Below are 22,295 nucleotides of genomic sequence, written 5' to 3' on the forward strand. Positions count from 1 at the left end.
TGATGACCATAGATGCAAAAATCCTCAACAAAATACTAGCAAAGAAAATCAAATAGCACATTAAAAGGATCATACACCATGATCAAGTGGGGTTTATTCCAGGAATGCAAGGATTCTTCAATATACGCAAATCAATCAACGTGATACACCATATCAACAAACTGAAGGAGAAAAACCATACGATCATCTCAATAGATGCAGAGAAAGCTTTTGACAAAATTCAACACCCATTTATGATAAATCCCTGAAGAAAGTAGGCATAGAGGGAACTTTCCTCAACATAATAAAGGTCATATATGACAAACCCACAGCCAACATCGTCCTCAATGGTGAAATACTGAAACCATTTCCACAAAGATCAGGAACAAGACAAGGTTGCCCACTCTCACCACTATCATGCAACATAGTTTTGGAAGTGCTAGCCACAGCAATCAGAAGAAAAAGAAATAAAAGGAATCCAAATCGGAAAAGAAATAAAGTTGTCACTGTTTGCAGATGACATGATGCTATACCTAGAGAATCCTAAAGATGCTACCAGAAAACTACCAGAGCTAATCAATGAACTTGGTAAAGTAGCAGGATACAAAATTAATGCTCAGAAATCTCTGGTATTCTTATACACTAATGATGAAAAATCTGAGAATGAAATTAAGAAAACACTCCCATTTACCACTGCAACGAAAAGAATGAAATATCTAGGAATAAACATACCTAAGGAGACAAAAGACCTGTATGCAGAAAATTATAAGACACTGATGAAAGAAATTAAAGATGATACAAATAGATGGAGAGATATACCATGTTCTTGGACTGGAAGAATCAACATTATGAAACTGACTCTAGTACCCAAAGCAATCTACAGATTCAATGCAATCCCTATCAAACTACCATTAGCATTTTTCACAGAACTAGAACAAAAAATTTCACCATTTGTATGGAAACACAAAAGACCCCGAATAGCCAAAGCAATCTTGAGAACGAAAAATGGAGCTGGAGGAATCAGGCTCCCTGACTTCAGACTATACTACAAAGCTACAGTAATCAAGACAGTATGGTACTGGCACAAAAACAGAAATATAGATCAATGGAACAGGAGAGAAAGCCCAGAGATAAACCCACACACATATGGTCACCTTATCTTTGATAAAGGAGGGAAGGATATACAGTGGAGAAAAGACAGCCTCTTCAATAAGTGGTGCTGGGAAAACTGGACAGCTACATGTAAAAGTATGAAATTAGAACACTCCCTAACACCACACACAAAAATAAACTCAAAATGGATTAAAGAACTAAATGTAAGGCCAGACACTATCAAACTCTTAGAGGAAAACATAGGCAGAACACTCTATGGCATAAATCACAGCAGGATCCTGTTGGACCCATCTCCTAGAGAAATGCAAATAAAAACAAACATATACCCTGAGAAAACCATATTTCAAAAAGAGTCATGTACCAAAATGTTCATTGCAGCTCTATTTACAATAGCCAGGACTTGGAAGCAACCTAAGTGTCCATCAACAGATGAATGGATAAAGAAGATGTGGCACATATATACAATGGAATATTACTCAGCCATAAAAAGAAATGAAACTGAGTTATTTGTAGTGAGGTGGATGGACCTGGAGTCTGTCATACAGAGTGAAGTAAGTCAGGAGGAGAAAAACAAATACCGTATGGTAACACATATATATGGAATCTAAGAAAAATAAATGTCATGAAGAGACTAGAGGTAGGATGGGAATAAAACACAAACCTACTAGAGCATGGACTTGAGGATATGGGGAGGGGGAAGGGTAAGCTGTGACGAAGTGAGAGTGGCATGGACATATGTACACTACCAAACGTAGGGTGGATAGCTAGTGGGAAGCAGCCGCCTGGCACAGGGAGATCAGCTAGGTGGTTTGTGACCACCTAGAGGGGTGGGATAGGGAGGGTGGGAGGGAGGGAGACGCAAGAGGGAAGAGATATGGGAACATATGTATATGTATAACTGATTCACTTTGTTGTAAAGCAGAAACTAACACACCATTGTAAAGCAATTATTCTCCAATAAAGATGTTAAAAATAATAATAGTATTTCTCAGATTGATGTCGAAGAGTGTACTGACTCTGGAGATTGGGCAAGATGGTACAGTAGAAAGACCCTAAGCTCACCTCCTCTCACAGGCACACAAAAATTACAACTATTTGCAGAACAACCATTGATGAAAATGTTTGGAACCTACCAGAAAAGGTCTTCTACAACTAAAGATATAAAGAAGGTACCACAACGAGATGGGTAAGAGAGGCGGAGTTGTGATTTAGTCAAGTCCCATACCCCCAGGTGGGCAACCCACAGTGGGGAGAGTAATTACAATTGCAGAGGTTCTTCCAAAGGAGTGAGGGGTCTGAGCCCCATGTTGGATTTCCCAGCCCAGGGGTCCTGCACTGGGAAGATGAGCCCCAAGAGCATTTGGCTTTGAAGGCCAGCAGCACCTACTTTCAGGAGTGCCAGAGGGCTGGAGGAAATAGAGACTTCACTCTTAAAGGGTGCACATGAAATCTTACACTCTTGGTCCCAGAGCAGAAGCAGTAATTTGAAAGAAGCCTTGGTCAGACCTACCTGTTGATCTTGGAGTGATCTCGCAGCTCACCGTGTGAACACAGACACTGGAGGCAGCCATTCTGGGGAGCTCATTCTACCTCATGGACACTGGTGCTGGCAAGCGCCAGTTTTTAATTCTCCATCTACCTTATTAGCCTCGGGACCCAGCCCTACCCTGGCCCAACAGACTAGGTACCAGTGCTGGGATGCCTCAGGCCAAGCAGCTAACTGAGCAGAGACAGCTCTACCCATTAGCAGAAGGGCTGCCTTAAAACTCCCTGAGCCCAGAGCTCCCTGGACATGGCTCTGCCTACCAGAGGGATCAGGACACAGCCCTACAAACTAGTACACAGACATTAGATTTGGGGCCCCTAGGGCCCTCCACCCAGAGATGCTGGGACACAGTCGGCAGCCCCAGAAATCCCTGGGCCCTTGCAACAGCCTCTGGTGAGCCTTCTCTAGCCTCAGGACCACTGTTACCCACCAAGGGGTGGACATCAGCCGCAATACAACCACAGCCCTGCAGCCTGTGGAACTGGCCACTCCACCAGCAGGCCAGACCCTGCCCTCACACTGGCTGGGCCCTGGCTTTGCCCATTATCAGGCCAATACAAGCTTCAGGACAACCCAGACCCTGCAACCAACTGTGTTAGGAACTAGCCACAGCCACCAGTGATTGGACAATAGCTCTGGGACCCCTGAGCCCTGCAACCAGTTCCCAGAACTCAGTTCTGCCCACCAGTAGGCTAGCATTAGGCCCAGGATCTGGCTTCATCCACCAGTGGGCAGGCAACAGCCCTGAGGTCTTCTGGACCCTGACTCCATCCTCCAGTGAGCCACAGCAGTCAGCCTGTCACAAAAGAAGGACCCATGCAGCCCATATAGGGGCACCACTAGAGCATGTAGCTCTGGTGATGAGAGGGGTGTGTGCTGCCGGATGCATAGGACATCTTCTACAAAAGGTCACTTACCCAAGGCTGGGAACTGTAACCAACCTACCAGACACAGAAAAATTTAAAAAGCAAGTTAGGCAAAACAAGGCAACAGAGGGACATACTCCAAATGAAGGAACAAGATAAAACCCCAGAAGAAGAATTAAGTGAAATGGATAGGCAATCTACCTGAGAAAGAGTTCAGGGTAGTGATTGTAAAGATGATCAAAGAACTTAGGAGAAGAATGAATGCACAAAGCAAGAAGTTAGAAGTTTTTAACAGAGTTAGAAACTATAAAGAACAACCAGAGATGAAGAATACAATAATTGAAATGAAAAATACACTAAAAGGAATCAACAGACTCTATGATACAGGGGAATGAATCAGTGAGCTGGAAGACAGAGTAGTGGAAATCACTGATGCTGAACAGAAAAAAGAACAAAAATAAATGAGGACAATTTAAGAGACCTCTGAGACACCATCAATCACACTAATATTTGCATTATAGGGGTCCCAGGAGAAGAGAGAAAGAAAGGGGCTGAGAACATATTTGAAGACATAATAGCTGAAAACTTCCCTAATCTGGGAAAGGAAACAGTCACCCAAATCCAGGAAGCACAGAGTCCCATACAGGATTAACCCAAAAAGGAACACACCAAGATACATTGATTAAAATGGCAAAAATTAAAGAAAGAATATTAAGAACAGCAAGGGAAAAGCAACAAGCTGTATACGAGGGAACTGTCATAAGGCTATAAGCTGACTTTTTAACAGAAACTCTGCAGGCCAGAAGCGATTGGCACAATATATTTAAAATGATGAAAGGGAAAACCCTACAACCAAGAATACTCCACCCAGCAAGGCTCTCTTTCAGAATTAACGGAGAGGTCAAAAGTTTTACAAACAAGCAAAAGCTAGCAGAGTTCAGCACCACCAAACCAGCTTTACAAGAAATGTTAAAGGAACTTCTCTTTTCTATTTCACTTAAAAGAAAAGGCCACAACTAGAAACATGAAAATTATGAATGGAAAAAGCTCATCAGTAAATGTAAACAAACGGTTAAGGTAGGAAATCATCCACATAGAAAGCCAGTAGAAAAGTTAAAACACAAAAGTAGTAAAAATCATTTATATCCACAATAAGCAGTTAAGGGATACACAAAACAATTTGTTATAAATCATGATGTCAAAAACAGTAATCATGAGGGGAATACAAATACAGGGTTGTTAAAATGCATTTGAAATTAAGAGATCAGCAACTTAAAACAACATATATATGTTTTAAAACTACACACACACACACACACACATATACATACATACACAGATTGCTATATATAAGCCTCATGGTAATCAAAAATCTACAATAGGTACATAGAAAAAAAGAGAAAGGAATCCAAACATAACACTAAATATAGTCATCAAATCACAAGAGAACAAAAGAAGGGGAAAGAAAGACCTACAAAAACAACCCCCCAAAAATTAACAAAATGGCAATAGGAATATACATATTGATAATTACTTTAAATGTAAATGCACTAAATGCTTCAATCAAAAGACACAGAGTGGCTGAATGGATACAAAAACAAGACCTATATATATGCTGCCTACAAGAGACTCACTTCATATCTAAAGACACACATACACTGAAAGTGAGGGGATTGAAAAAGATGTTCCATAAAAATGGAAATCAAAAGAAAGCCAGTGTAGCAATACTTATATCAGATAAAATAGAGTTTAAACAAAGACTGTTACAAGACACACAGAAGGGCATTACATAATGATCAAGAAGTCAATCCCAGTAGAAGATATAACACTTGTAAATATCTATGCACACAAAATAGGAGCACCTAAATACATAAAGTGAATATTAACAGACATAAAGGGAGAAAACGACAGTAACACAATAACAGTAGGGTATTTTAACATGCCACTTACATCAATGAACAGATCACCCAGACAGAAAATCAATAAAGAAACACTGGCCTTAAATGAAGCATCAAACCAGATGGACTTAATAGCTACATATAGGACATTCCATCCAAAAGCAACAGAATACACATTCTTCTCAGTTGCACATGGAACATTCTCCATGATAGATCACATGCTAGACCACAAAACAAGCCTTGGTAAATTTAAGAATAGTGGAATCATATCAAGCATCTTTTTATGACTACAACTCTACAAGAATAAAAATTAACTATAAGAAAAAACTGCAAAAAATACAACCCATGGAGGCTCACCTACATGCTACTAAACACCCAGTGGATCACTGAAGAAATCAAAGAGGAATTAAAAAATTACCTGGAGACAAATGGAAATGAAAACATGATAAATTAAAAACACCTATGGAACACAGTAAAAACAGTTCTAAGAGGGAAGCAATACAAGCTTCCAATCATAAACTACTACTACTCACTTCTGCCAGGAAAGAACAACACCTTCATAGGTGGCATTTGTTGAATGAACTGTAATACAGAAAATAAGAAAATGGAATAGAAAGGAGACATTTGTAAAGTTTTGCAGATGTGAAAGTACTATTACCAAGATTTCTAGATGTTTTGGTTTGTAAGAAAGGAAAAAGCATTCCACTTTCCCCATTTCCAGTATAACATATATTTTCAAAGCTCATTGCCATCTTCATTTTCAACAGCGCTCCATCATTTATTAGTTGGCATCTTTAGGATGCAGGATGAAGTTTAGTGGCTGAACTAGCTGCACAAAGGAAGCTCAATCTTCTTCCTACCTGTAAACATCTCTCCCTGCAATAGCAGCACTGCAAAAATAACCTCACTGAACCACTTGAACAAACTCCAAAAGGAACTTCAACCACTCACCTGGATGCAAGCCAAAGGTTCGTTCGTCCAAATCGAGTATCCACCCACTAAATATATTCTCTCATTATGGACAGCAACTCCAGATTCATTTTGGCCTAAAGTAAAGAGAAGTGAATAAAAGAGGAAAAATAAATCCATTTCCTTGCATGTCTTCATTAACCCTTTTGCCACTGAGGGATACAATTTCCCTCTGTGGCACACTTGTATATTCCACACGATTTCTGCCTCAACTAATCACTGTCTCCCAGTTCTCAGAGGGAAGAATTAACCACTCTCAGAGAATGACTCTGTGTTGGGTCAGAATCCAGCCATAACACTTAATAGCCAGCCAAGTTAGTAAATACAGCATTAAATACAGCAATAATCCACATAGAACTAAGTTTTATACTATGTTGTATGCCATTAGTTTATATGGTATATTTTAGGAATGCAAAACACCTCTTGTACTACAAATGCTTTTAAGCAAGTGCTTACATTTGTAACGGCTGCAACCACAAGAAGCCAATAAAACAGAGCCATGCCCCTAGTGTGCCCCAAATGAAGACAAATGACAGAAAAGATTGATAAAGTTACTACCCTTCTTTTCTTTTCATACACAACAGTTTTAAGACTATATTAAAGTTCCTGAGCTGGGACCAGCCTGGGTAGTCCCTAGATACTGACACGCCAAAATGATGAAAGGTTCCTCCCCCACTTAAAAAAGAAGAGAGAATAACTCACTACTACATATTCTTCCCTGGAGGCCATCAGAGAGTGAGATAGTCTCTTTTTATTGATGGGCTGACACAGGATTGACTCAGGTAATAAATAAGCTGGATCCTATAGCAGGCAGAATCACAGATCGAGGGACCAAGGGGCTAAGGTACCACAAAAGCAACTTAGAGTTAAGTGGTTGTAGGTGGGCCTCAAAGATCATTTTCGCAAAAACAGGAGCTCAATACAAAGCATCTAAACCTCTCACACTGGTTATGCCCCCACTGTGGCCTCTAGCAGCAGCTGTGAGTGATTGAGTGCCCACTCAGCATATTAAAATGTCTTGAGGCAATAGTCCAGCCCACCCGTTTGAGTTTGCGATTTTCCTATTAGAGCAGCCTGGAAGGGATCTTAATCACGTAGGCTGAAAAGGGAGGACAAGTTTTCAACTTCATAAAAAAAAGTCAGGGGTAAGCTGTTCGCTGCTTTCATTTTATTCCCCTGTGGGATGAGTATGGTCCCTACCTAGTGCTACCCCGTGGTAATGCTTGGGTGGGTCTGTGTGGCCAGAAGTGCTGCCAAACCCCCATGCACAGAACATCTCTAAGGTTTTGTCTTTAGGAGAATACAGGCAGAAACGATATTTGACACTGACAAACAATGAAGACCATTCTCCTGCACTCACAAGAAATAAGAGGACTAAAAGTAGTGAGAAGTAAAAAATAAATTGCTCCTGTAAAGAGTCATTACCTCTTTCAGCGCCTGGTTCCTCCTACTTATACCAATGTTCCTACGTGAATACTGATTGACAATAATGGACCTGACATGTCTCTCTTGGCAACGTGAAAACACACACAAAGGTAACACAGGCCCTGAGAAACCAGATATTCAGCCACCTGATTGAGTCCGATTTTGTGAGATAATCAATGCACACCTTTCTGGGTAATAAAAGCAAGTTGTTCTACCACCATGCACTTAATATTTACAGCTGCACTACAGATATCTAAGAAAACAAGTTTGGCAACTTCCTGAATCTCTGCTTTTCCTGATTTACTCAATCAAGGGTACTTGCCCGTCAACAGGTTAAAATTACAACGCGTCCACTGGTCAGCGTCCATGTTGTAGGCATCTATATGCCGCACGAGGACCCGGTCGTTATTGTAGTCCAGATCATTGCCTCCAAGAACATAGAGCTTCCTTTGAACAGCAGCCATTGAATGGTAGACCCGCCTCTGCAGCATGGGGCTGCGGCTTATCCACTTATTCTGAGACAAAAAAAAGAGAAAAAAGAAACTCAGGTGAATTCTGTTAAGTGGAGACCTCCAGGGCAGAAAACAGCAGTGCCTCATTAGTAGTGGGGACTCTAATGTTGGTCAATCACATTCTATTTGAATGTTGTTTATATACTTTGAAAGGTATGGGCTTCTTGCCTGAGAACAAGTGCAGAAGAGCCCACATGTTCTAACTCTATTTGCAACTTACATAAGGCATTTCCTCTTCCTTGGGTTGCATTTTGAATTTGTAAGGGGAACATATGAGAATTTAGAAGTTTTCATGATTGGTTATTTCTCCCAATTGAGAGAACTTACTCCTGCAAATGACTTAAGAGTACAAGTGCATGGTTAGGTATACTGTGTACGGTGGTATAATGATAACAAAACAGGCTCTGGATCCAGAATGCCTGAGTTTATCATCTGTGTGTGACCTTGGCAATTTACTTAACCTGTCTGTGCCTGTTTCCTCATCTGTAAAATAGAGATAACAGTACCCACCTGACAAGCCTGTTGTGAAGATTAAATGAGCTAATACACCTAAAGCATTTAAAACAATGCCTGGCACATATGTCCAATAATATGCACTTTTTAAAAGTTATTGTGATATAATCATTGGCTGCCCGAGGACCCTTCATAAGTTAATGTGAGGGCAGTTTTGCCGTTCTTTCCAGGATGAACCTCCGGAGGTCAATGGAAGAGCTAAGATTTGATTCAGCAACAAATCCCTCACAGCCTTTAATATATTTACACTCACATCGTCACCAAATTGGAAAAGGTTATTTCCAGGCACAAGGTTATCTGTTTTGTTAGAAGACCAAATGTTCTGTGATAACTTTAGGGAATGGTGAAACCTCTAATATTTGGTTCTAGATCACTCTCAGGAATGAGAAAGGTATGCTCAACTCCTCTCAAATAAGGCTCCTATTTAAAATATAATGTAAAAATAGATGAAAATCAAATATGACTTTAATTTTAAATCTCAACTAAGTAATGGACAGGTAAGTAAACCTTACCATTTTCTTTCTACATAAACACTAAACATACAGGAAGAACATAGATTATTTCTTTTTGCAGAGCAAATTTTGGATTTCGACCAGAAAAATCGTATGATGGTTTGAATACATAGAATTTCAGTTCACAGAGGTGTAAAGGAAGACGCGAAAAAGAAAGTTTTGTATAAGTATTGGTCCATTCACTATTGGCATATCGACTGGCTCATTTGTAATTTCTCTTTCAAAGATACACTAACATGAGAAAAAGAAAGTGGTCTGTCCAATTTTTTAAGGCTTGAATTTATCTGCTCCCCCCTTTTTAAACATGTCATATTAAGAATCTCCTTCCAATTAAATGTATCTTTAAGAAAACAGTCAAACCTTTCTTTCAGATATTCTCCTAAGAAATATCTTTAATACATTATGCATGAGTGATTTAACTCAAGACTGATGATGCTTTCCTTAGGTGCTTTCTAAAATGAGGCAAACCATCACAGTATTAGGAATCAATGTTTCCACTAGCAGTCCAGTCCCCTGCCACAGGACTATGGATGCCATCTGGTTTGCAAAGCCTGACTGCATCCCCTGATTATATCTTTAGCTTCCTTCACTGCCGTGCCTGCCAGGTGAGCCGCCAACCGCTGCAAAGGCGAGGCCTGGTGGGGTCATTCCTAATAAGCTAGCGTGTGAATACTAATCAGTGCTGGGGAAGCAGAGGTCACCCCAGCCTGCCTGTTGGCAGGTAGCGATGTGCTCTGTGGCAGATGGCAGGCATTATCGACTCTCCACAAAGGCCTAGAAGAGAAATAAGCACCAGGGCTGAATGATAGAGTTATTGAGATTCTGAGCAAGATGCAAGCAGATGTGATGTTTGCCAGTACCCACCGTAAACAATATGCCAGCAGAATTTTTAAAAAGAGCATGTGTGTACAAACATGAAACAGAACTCATTTGAGAAATGTTAACACCTTCTTCCTCTTTAACCACGTGTGCACCAAACTTAAGCAACTGCAATTAATGATCCCTCTTGGGACATCCGGCCCAGGGACACGTGGTCTCTGAAACCTACAGCCTCTAATGACATCAGGAAACACTTGCAAAGACAGAAATACCTTTGCTAAACTCAGAATCAAGTAATTGTTAAAATTTAAAAATACTAAATAGACTGAGGTCACTCTGAATATATATTTGATGGCTAGTCCCAACCCAGAGTGCCAAAGCCAACCTGCTGTTTTGTGTTCCATTATCTTCAGCTGATGAAGATGAAACCTCCAAATCAAATCATTCTGGAATATTGTCAAAATCATGAAAAATACCTACATTACCAAAATCATAGAAATGACAAAATTCAGCAAACATGTGCCACAGTTACAGATACTTTGGTAGAAGGAAAAGAGAATAAAAATAGTTCTTCTTTTGGGGACAGAAAAGTCATTAAGTGTGCATGAAAAGTGGATAGAAGGGACAGGCCCAGCTCTTAGATGAAAAACATGCGCCAACTCTTCAGATACTTCTCCTTCAGATTTGTCCTACACACTGTCCTGGGATATGTTGGCTATATAGAGTTAAATAAAAGCTATCACTTTATTTGGGAATAAGGAAACCATAAGCACGTTCCCCTCCTAGAATGACAGGCCTTCTAAAAGGATGTAGCAACAGGACAATCCAAATCCTTTCTCAGGATGCCTCAACGATAAACAGCCACTTGAGATAAATGGTAATAAGGGCATTTAACTCATCAATATATTTTCCCTTTTTCCTACATTATGCAAAACTCTGAAAAAGTTGAGCATTGAGTACAGCATAAAACGAAAAGAGCTGAAATTCTGTGTTTTGTGAGAAAAAAAAAAGGCAACCAAAAAGCAGTTTATCCAGATGCTTTCTTTTCTCTGTGTAAGTTTAAGTTGCATGTGTGTGTATAGACTTGGCATTCCGACTCCTAATTACTGTAGCAATCTTTAAAAATTCATTTTAATTAAGGTAATGAGCTTTTCTTATATGAGTCTTACCTGGTTAGGTTCATATACCATTAGTCTGTTCTGATATTGTGCCGTGTTAGTTACTCCACCTGTAATGGATTAACACGTGTTAGGCTTTCATGAATAAGAAATGGGATATTCCAACATGAGGATGAGATACAATTAAAGGAAAATTAGCTACTGCTGAGGGTCTGTTTGTATACCCTCGCGGTGAACCCAGGACATAATTAAGAAGCTTATTGTTGAAGCAGTTGCATTTTCAAGAAACATTTCAGAAGCGATCCAGCTGAGAGCAAGCAACAAGTATGCTGAGATTTCCAGGAGGCCCCCAATTTTGTCAAGCTGCTCTGCATGGCCAGAATGAGGGGCAAAGTATAGTGAGGGAGTGGGAGCAAGCATAGCACACTTAGACAAATCTCTATACAGTTTATGCCAGGGCCAGAGTTATATGGAAAAGTCTTGTCCTTCGCTACCTTGGTAATTTTACAGCTCTAGTCTTATGTGCACTAACATAGTGATATCTTGATGTCTCTCTGGAAGACCCATATCTAAGAAAAGACATTACTTATCAAAAGAGATCTAGAGCCAGTGCTGTCCAACAGAATATAATAAGAACCACAAACAGGAGTTACATATGCCATTTTAAACTTCCCAGTGGTCACATTAAAAAGTAGTCCTCCCTTATCTGTGGGGGACACATTCCAAGGCCTGCCGTAGACGCCTTAAAGTGTGGATAGTACCAAACAATATATACTTTTTGGTTTTTCCTATACATATACACCTATGATAAAGTTTAATGTATAAATTAGGCACAGTAAGAGATTAACAACAATAACTACTAATGAATTTGAACAATTATAACCATGTACTCTAACAGAAGTTATGTAAATGTGGTCTCTCTCTCAAAATACCTTACTGTATTGTACTCCTTCTTCTTCTGGTGATGAAGTAGATGATAACCTACTTGATGAGATGAAGTGAGGGGAATGACATAAGCATTGTGACATATCATCAGGTGACTACTGACCTTCTGACAGTACGTCAGAGGGAGGATCATCTGCTTCAGGTGACCCTGGGACATCGAGCCATGATGATGTCAATGGATAAATGTCAAAAGCAGACCATGTCAATGGTTGGGGATCTGGAGCACGATGGAGTGGAATGGCACGAGATTTCATCATGCTATTCAGGACAGTGCACAATTTAAAACTTCTGAACTGTTTACTTAGGGAATTTTCCATTTAATATTTTCAGACCATGTGTGATTGTGGGTAACTGAAACCACAGAAAGCAAAACTGCAGATAAGGGTGAGCTGCTGTGTAGCCAAAATATTACCATTTCAACATAAAATTAATATAAAAATTATTGAGGTATTTTATATTCTTTTTTTCATACTGAGTCCTCAAAGTCCTGTGCGTTTTTGACACAGAACAAGTCAATCCAGATTAGCCACGTTTCAAGTGCTCAATAAGGTAATGAGCTTTTCTTATATGAGTCTTACTTGGCCACCAGCTACCATATTGGACAGTGCAGATCTAGACTAAGGCAGTGCAGCTGCTGTCATCCTCAACTTTTTTGAAGCCCTCTTGACAACAGCTTAGATCCAAAAGACTTGAGACCTTCTGCTAGATCAAGAACCACTAAAATCCTATCACAATTCTAGCTAAGATTCTCCCATTTGTCCTCACACTTCTTTTCACATTTGGGGTATACAGTGAGCCCTGTAAAACCCAGAAATTATTGATTCTACTTTAATTTTTACAACCAAATGGAAAAACTATAAAACAACACATAAAAGAGCACAGTGAGAAAATAACACTAGTAGATATTAAATATTAGGTAGTAAAATAACAGAAATATGAGAACCCCCCAAAAAAAATCTACCTTTAGAAATATTGCCCAGGCTTCCCTGGTGGCGCAGTGGTTGCGCATCCGCCTGCCAATGCAGGGGAACCGGGTTTGCGCCCCGGTCTGGGAGGATCCCACATGCCGCGGAGCGGCTGCGTCCGGAGCCTGTGCTCCGCAACGGGAGAGGCCACAACAGAGAGAGGCCCGCATACCACAAAAAAAAAAAAAAAAAAAAAAAAAGGAAATATTGCCCTATACAGAGTTCTAGATGCTAGCATAAAATGAATAACATTCTTATTTTAATAAGTATCACAAAGAAGCAACTCATTTTGCAATAAAGATCTAAAATTGAGCCAGACTATAAGTTTCCTAGGGAAATTTTTTGATTTTAAAAAATGTGTACTGGGGCAGAATCAAGAAAGCAGAGTAGGAAGATCCTGAGCTTACTTCCTCCCACAAACACACCAAAACGATAACTACAAATCTCTGAGAATGACCTGAAGACTAGCAGAACAGATTTTCTGCAACTAAGGATATTGAGATGAGACGTAGGGGCACAGATGTAGCCTAGTCAGAACCCACACACAGGGTACAGCAACCACAAGTGGGAGGGATATCACAACCACAGTGGGGGTCGCCCCTGATGAGCAAGGCGTCTGAGCCCCACACTGGGATTCCCAGCCCAGAGGACCTGCACCAGGAAACAACCCCCAATAATGTGCAGCTTTGAAAACCAGTGAGGATTATATTCAGGAGAGCCAGAGGGATGTGGGAAACTGAGACTGCTCTTGAAGGGCTTGGACACAAACTCACTCACTCCGAGTCCCAGTGCAAAGGCAGCAGCTTGAAAAGTACCTGGGTCATATGAGAAGGAGATTCACTGACTAATTTTAGGGCATGTGCCAGAGGAGCAACAATCTGGTGGAACTTTCTCTAGGGACAGAAGTGCTGGCAGGCATCTTTTTACTTTCCTTCCACCTAGCTGGCCCAGCACAGGTGGGCACCATTTTTGTCACACTCAGTCAACCTAACTAACACCATCCACCCTGCCCCAGCATCCCTTGAGGATCAGCCCTGCCCAACCGGCCTGTCTCAGCTGGCCCCTCCAAAGCAGCTCCTGCCTCACCCTATCAAGTGAGCTGCTCCAGCCTGCAATGACCAGTGTCTCACCAAGGTATCTGCCACACTGGAGACCAGTCCCATAAACAGTGCACCTGTAACAGTCATGGCCAGGCCTTGCAGCCACTCATGCTGGGGGCCAGCCCCACCCACCAGCACATCTGCACCAATCACAGCCCAAACAAAACAGGAAGTCACAGGTATCCCACACAGGGGAAACCTCTAGAGTGCCTGGCTCTGTTAAGCAGGGGAGATTGCACCACTGGGCCCCATAGGACACCTACATAAGGCCACTCTTTCAAACGGAGAGACCTAGCTGATAAACCTAATACAAAGAAACAACCACAGAGAGTTAGGCAAAACGAAGAGACAAATAAATACCTTCCAAACAAAAGAACAAGACAAATCCTCAGAAAAAGAACTAAACAATATGGAGATAAGCAAATTACCAGATAAAGAGTTCAAAGGAATAGCCAAAATGATGCTCACCAAACTCAGGAGAAGAATGGAGGAACACAATGAGAACTTTCAATAAAGAGATAGAAAATGTAAAACAGAACCAATCAGAACTGAAGAATACAATAACTGAAATGAAAAATACACCAGAGGGAATCAACAGCAGATGCAGAAGAATGGATCAACCATCTGGAAGACAGGGCAGTGGAAATCATCCAATCAGAACACCAAAAAGAAAAAAGAGTTTAAAAAAATGCGGATAGTTTAAGGGACCTCTGGAACAACATCAAGCTTACTAAAATTCGCAACAAAGGGGTCCCAGAAGGAGAAAAGAGAGAAATGGGGACAGGAAACCTATTTGACAAAATAACGGTTAAAAAACTTCCCTAATCTGATGAAGGAAACAGACATCCAAGTCCACGAAGCACAGAGTCCCAAACAAGATGAAACCAAAGAGACCCACACCAAGACACATTACAATTAAAATGTCAAAAGTTAAAGATAAAGAGAAGATATTAAAAGCAGCAAGAGGAAAACAACTAGTTACTTACAAGGGAATGCCCATAAGATAAGGAGCTGAGTTTTCAGCAGAAAATTTATAGTCCAGAAGGAATTGGCATAATATATTCAAAGTACTGAAAGGAAAAAAACTTACAACCAAGAAGACACTACTTGGCAAGTTTATCTTTCAGAATTGAAGTAGTATCTTTCAGAACTGAAGAGTTTACTACACAAATAAAAGCTAAAGGAGTTCATCACCACTAAACCAACATTACAAGAAATGTTAAGGGAACTTCTTCAAGCAAAAAAGAAAAGGCCATAACTAGAAACAAGAAAATTATGAAAGAAGAAATATCACTGGTAAAAGCAAACATACAGTAAAGGTGGATAAGAACCACCTACAAAGCTAGTATGAAGGTTAAAAGACAAAAGTAGTAAAATCATCTATATCTAAAATAATTAGTTAAGTGATACACAAAATAAAAAGATGTGAAATATAACATCAAAAACATAAAATGTGGAGGATGGACAAAAATGCAGTGCTTTTAGAATGCACTCAAATGTAAGTGACCATTAATTTAAAATAAACACCTATATACATAGATTGTTACTATAGGAACCTCATGGTAACCAAAAACCAAAAACATATAACAAATACACAAAAAATAAAAAGAAAGGAAAGCAAACATATTACTAAAGAAAGTCACAGGGGAAGAGAACAAGAGAAGAAAAAAGAAGAGGGAAGAACTATACAAACAACCAGAAAAAAATTAGCAAAATAGCAATAAGTGCATACCTATCAATAATCAATTCAAATGTAAATAGACTAAGTGATCCAATCAAAAGACAGGGTAGCTGAATGGTTAAAAAAACAAGATATATATACATACACACTACCTATAGGAGAATCACTCCAGATCTAAAGACAAACACAGACTAAAAGTGAAGGGATAGAATAACATACTCCATGTAAATGGAAATGAAAAGAAAATTGGGATAGCAATACTTATATCATACAAAATAGACTTTAAAACAAAGACTGCAACAAGAGACAAAAAAGGTGTTATGTAATAATAAAGGTATCAATCCAACAAGAGGATATGACACATAAATATTTATGCACCCAACACAGAAGCACCTAAATACATAAAGCAAATATTAACACATGAAGGAGATATTGACAGTAATACAATAGTAGGGGACTTTAACACCCCACTTGCATCAATGGATAGATGATCTAGACAGAAAATCAGTAAGGAAATATTGCCCTTAAATGACACATTAGGCCATACAGCCTTAATAGATATACAGAACGTTTTATCCAAAACCAGCAGAATACACATTCTTTTCAAGTGCACATGGATGATTCTTCAAGATAAATCACGTTAGTCCACAAAAAAGTCTCAATAAATTTAAGGAGATTGAAATCATTATCAAGCTACTTTTCTGACCACAACAGTATGAAACTAGAAATCAATTATAAGAAGAAAACTGGAAAAAACACAAACACGCAATAGATGAAGAAAAAGAATTTGACAAAATTCAACATCAATTTATGTTAAACACTCTTACAACAGAGTGGGTATGGAGGGAATATACCTCACCATAAAAAAGACCACATATGACAAACCCACAGCTAACATAATACTCCAAGGTAAAAAGCTGAAATATTTTCCTCTAAGATCAGGGAGAAGATAAGGATGCCCACTCTTGCCACTGTTATTTAACACAGTATTAGAAATCCTAGCGCTAGCAACGAGAGAGAGAGAGAGAGAGGAGGCATTCAAATTGGAAAGGAATAGGTAAAACTGTCACTATTTGCAGATGACACGATACTTATATACAGAAAACCTTAAAGGTTCCAACCAAAAGACTATTAGAACTAATAAATGACTTCAGTAAATTTGCAGGATACAAAATTCACATACATAAACCTTCTGTGTCTATGTACACTAGTAACAAACTATCAGAAAAAGAAATAAAGAAAATCCCATTTTCAACTGCATCAAAAAGAATAAAATACTTAGGAATAAATTGAACCAATGAGGAAAACACCTGTACTTCTGATAACTATAAGATACTGATGAAAGAAAATGAAGATAACACAAATAAATGGAAAGACATACCATACTTATTCATGGATTAGAAGAATTAATATTGTTAAAATGTCCATACTACCCAAAGCAATCTACAGATTCAATGCAATCCCTATCCAAATAGCAATGGTGACTCCCTCTTGTGAGAGGACCAGAATCACAACTAACTGCTGAACAATCATTGACAGGAAGACACTGGAACTCACCAAAAAAGATACCCCACATCCAAAGACAAAGGAGAAGCTGCAATGAGACAGTAGGAGAGGCATAATCACAATACTATCTAATCCCATAAATGCTGGCTGGGTGACTCACAAACTGGAGAACACTTATACCACAGAAGTCCACCCACTGGAGTGAAGGCTCTGAGCCCCACATCAGGCTTCCCAACCTGGGGGTTCCAGCAATGGGAGGAGGAACTGCAAGAGAATCAGACTTTGAAGGCTAGTGGGATTTGATTGCAGGACTTCGACAGGACTGCGGGAAACAAAGTCTCCACTCTTGGAGGGCACACACAAACTAGTGTGTGCATCAGGACCCAGGGAAAGGAGCAGTGACGCCATAGGAGACTGAACCAGACCTACTTGCTAGTGTTGGAAGGTCTCCTGCAGAGGCAGGGGGTAGCTGTGTCTGACCATGGGGATACGGACACTGGCAGCAGAAGTTCTGGGAGGTACTCCTTGGCATGAGCCCTCCCAGATTCCACCATTAGCCCCACCAAAGAGCTGGGTAGTTTCCAGTGCTGGGTCACCTCAGGCCAAACAACCAGGAAGGAGGGAAGCCAGTCCCACCCATCAGCAGACAAGCGGATTAAAGTTTTACTGAGCTCTGCCCACCAGAGCAACAGCCAGCTCTACCCACCACCAGTCCCTCCCATCAGAAAACTTGCACAAGCCTCTTAGATAACTTCATCCACCAGAGGGCAGACAGCAGAAGCAAGACGAACTACAATTTTGCAGCCTGGGGAAGGAAAACCACATTCACAGAAAGATAGACAAAATGAAAAGGCAGAGGGCTATGTACCAGATAAAGGAACAAGATAAAACCCGAGAAAAACAACTAAATGAAGTGGAGATAGGCAACCTTCCAGAAAAGAATTCAGAATAATGACAGTGCAGTGATTCAGGACCTAGGAAAAAGAATGGAGGCGGAGATCGAGAAGATGCAAGAAATGTTCAACAAAGACCTAGAAGAATTAAAGAACAAACACCTAGAAGAATTAAAGAACAAACAAACGGAGATGAACAAAACAATAACTGAAATGAAAAATACACTAGAAGGAATCAATAGCAGAATAACTGAGGCAGAAGAACGGATAAGTGACCTGGAAGACAGAATGGTGATATTCACTGCCGCGGAACAGAATAAAGAAAAAAGAATGAAACGAAATGAAGACAGCCTAAGAGACCTCTGGGACAACATTAAACACAACAACATTTGCATTATAGGGGTCCCAGAAGGAGAAGAGAGAGGGTAAGGACCCAAGAAAATATTTGAAGAGATTACAGTCGAAAACTTCCTTAACATGGGAAAGGAAGTAGCCACCCAAGTCCAGGAAGCACCTAGAGTCCCATACAGGATAAACCCAAGGAGAAACACGCTGAGACACACAGTAATCAAACTGACAAAAATTAAAGACAAAGAAAAATTATTGAAAGCAACAAGGGAAAAATGACAAAAAATATACAAGGGAACTCCCATAAGGTTAACAGCTGATTTCTCACGAGAAACTCTACAAGCCAGAAGGCAGTTGCATGATATATTTAAAGTGATGAAAGGGAAGAACCTACAACCAAGATTACTCTACCCAGCAAGGATCTCATTCAGATTTGAGAGAGAAATCAAAAGCTTTACACACAGGCAAAAGCCAAGAGAATTCAGCACCTCCAAACCAGCTCTACAACAAATGCTAAAGGAACTTCTCTAAGTGGGTAACACAAGAGAAGAAAAAGACCTACAAAAACAAACCCATAACAATTAAGAAAATGGTAAAAGGAACATACAAATTGATAATTACCTTAAACGTGAATGGATTAAATGCTCCAACCAAAAGACACAGGCTCACTGAATGGATACAAAAACAAGACCCATATATATGCTGTCTACAAGAGACCCACTTCAGACCTAGGGACACATACAGACTGAAAGTGAGAGGATGGAAAAAGATATTCCATGCAAATGGAAATCAAAAGAGAGCTGGAGGAGCAATACACATATCACATAAAATAGACTTTAAAATAAAGGATGTTACAAGAGACAAGGAAGTACACTGCATAATGATCAAGCGATCTATCCAAGGAGAAGATATAACAATTATAAAAATATATGCACACAACATAGGAGCACCTCAATACATAAGGCAACTGCTAACAGCTATAAAAGAGGAAATTGACAGTAACTCAATCATAGTGGGGTACTTTAACACCTCACTTACACCAATGGACAGATCATCCAGACAGAAAATTAATAAGTAAACACAAGCTTTAAATGCCACAATACACCAGATAGATCTAATTGACATTTATAAGACATTCCATCCAAAAACAGCAGATTACACTTTCTTCTCAAGTGCACGTGGAACATTCTCCAGGATAGATTACATCTTGGGTCACAAATCGAGACTCGGTAAATTTAAGAAAACTGAGGTCATATCAAGCATCTTCTCGGACCACAACCCTATGAGATTAGATATCAATTACAGGGGAAAAAAACATAAAAAAACATGAACACATGGAGGCTAAACAATACATTATTAAATAACCAAGAGATCACTGAAGAAATCAAAGAGGAAATCAAAAAATAACTAGAGACAAATTATGATGAAAACAGGATGATCCAAAACCTATGGGCTGCAGCAAAAGCAGTTCTAAGAGGGAAGTTTATAGCAATACAAGCCTACCTCAAGAAACAAGAAAAATCTCAAATAAACAATCTAACCTTACAACACCCAAAGGAATTAGAGAAAGAAGAACAAACAAAACTCAAAATTACTAGAAGGAAAGAAATCATAAAGATCAGAGCAGAAATAAATGAAATAGAAACAAAGAAAACAATAGCAAAGGTCAATAAAACTAAAAGCTGGTTCTTTGAGAAGATAAACAAAATTGATAAACCTTTAGCCAGACTCATCAATAAAAAGAGGGAGAGACTCAAATCAATAAAATTAGAATGAAAAAGGAGCAGTTACAGGGGACACCGCAGAAATACAAAGCATCCTAAGACACTACTACAAGCAACTCTGTGTCAATAAAATGGACAACCTGGAAAAAATGGAAAAATTCTTAGAAAGGTATAACCTTCAAGACTGAACCAGGAAAAAGTAGAAAATATGAACAGACCTATCACAACTAATGAAATTGAAACTGTGATTAAATATCTTCCAACAAACAAAAGTCCAGGACCAGATGGCTTCATAGGTGAATTCTATCAAACATTTAGAGAAGAGCTAATACCCATCCTTCTCAAACTCTTTCAAAAATTTTCAGAGGAAGGAACACTCCTCTGTAAACTCATTCTATGAGGCCACCACCACCCTGATACCAAAACCAGACAAAGATACTACAAAAAAAGAAAATTACAGACCAATATCACTGATGAATATAGATGCAAAAATCCTCAACAAAATACTAGCAAACAGAATCCAACAACACAGTAAAAGGATCATACACCATGATCAAGTGGGATTTATCCCAGGGATACAAGGATTCTTCAATATATGCAAATCAATCAGTGTGATACACCATATTAGAAAGTGAAGAATAAAAACAATATGATCATCTCAATAGATGCAGAAAAAAGCTTTTGACAAAATTCAACACCCATTTGTGATAAAAAAAAAAAACTCTACAGAAAGTGGGCATAGAGGGAACCCATCTCAACATAATAAAGGCCATATATGACAAACCCACAATAAACATCACTCTCAATGGTGAAAAACTGAAAGCATTTCCTCTAAGATCAAGACAAGGATGTCCACTCTCGCCACTGTTATTCAACATAGTTTTGGAAGTCCTAACCACATCAATCAGAGAAAGAAAAGAAATAAAAGGAATACAAATTGGAAAAGAAGAAGTAAAACTGTCACTCTTTGCAGATGACATGATACTGTACATAGAGAATCCGAAAGATGCCACCAGAAAAATCAATATTGTGAAAATGACTATACTACCCAAAGCAATCTACAGATTCAATGCAATCCCTATCAAATTACCAGTGGCATTTTTTACAGAAGTAGAACCAAAAATCTTAAAATTTGTATGGAGACACAGAAGACCCTGAATTGCCAAAGCAGTCTTTTTTTTTTAAATAAATTTATTTATTTATTTATTTATTTATTTATTTATTTATTTATATTCGGCTGCATTGGGTCTTTGTTGATGCGCATGGGCTCTTCTCTAGTTGTGGCGAGTGGGGGGCTACTCTTCATTGCGGTGCGCAGGTTTCTCATTGCGGTGGTTTCTCTTGCTGTGGAGCCTGCAGCTCTAGGTGTGCAGTCTTCAGTAGTTGGGGCTCGCAGGCTCCAGAGTGCAGGCTCAGTAGTTGTGGTGCACGGGCTTAGTTGCTCCATGGCATGTGGGATATTTCCAGACCAGGGCTCGAACCCATGTCCCCTGCATTGGCAAGCAGATTCTCAACCACTGCGCCATCAGGGAAGCCCATCCAAAGCAGTCTTGAGGGAAAAAAACGGAGCTGGAGGAATCAGACTCCCTGACTTCAGACTATACTACAAAGCTACAGTAATCAAGACAATATGGTACTTGCACGAAAACAGAAATATAGATCAATGGAACAGAATAGAAAATCCAGAGATAAACCCATAAAACTCTTAGAGGAAAACATATGAAGAACACTCTTTGACATAAATCACGTCAAGATCTTTTTTGATCCACTTCCTAGAGTAATGGAAATTAAAACAAAAATAAACAAATGGGACCTAATGAAACTTAAAAGCTTTTGCAAAGCAAAGGAAACTACAAACAAGAC

The 22,295-nt window shown here is 39.5% G+C and overlaps 1 protein-coding gene across 8 annotated transcripts in view; it reads right to left on the reverse strand.

The window, feature by feature from the left end:
- Positions 1-22,295, reverse strand: part of KLHL32 (kelch like family member 32) — a 233,856-nt gene that overhangs the window by 21,797 nt on the left and 189,764 nt on the right. For 7 of the 8 annotated variants that reach the window (XM_028494634.2, XM_055087613.1, XM_055087616.1 and 4 more), the window contains 3 exons: positions 11,322-11,380; positions 8,119-8,311; positions 6,354-6,448 (listed from right to left, as the gene is read on the reverse strand). In XM_028494634.2, coding sequence (XP_028350435.1) covers positions 6,354-6,448; positions 8,119-8,311; positions 11,322-11,380 — 347 coding nt within the window. Of the gene's footprint in view, positions 1-5,935; positions 5,985-6,353; positions 6,449-8,118; positions 8,312-11,321; positions 11,381-22,295 lie in introns of all 8 variants that reach the window. The other variant, XM_055087614.1, reaches the window with a different exon arrangement.

The sequence above is a fragment of the Physeter macrocephalus genome, chromosome 10 (assembly GCF_002837175.3).
Source record: "Physeter macrocephalus isolate SW-GA chromosome 10, ASM283717v5, whole genome shotgun sequence".
Lineage (NCBI taxonomy): Eukaryota > Metazoa > Chordata > Mammalia > Artiodactyla > Physeteridae > Physeter > Physeter macrocephalus.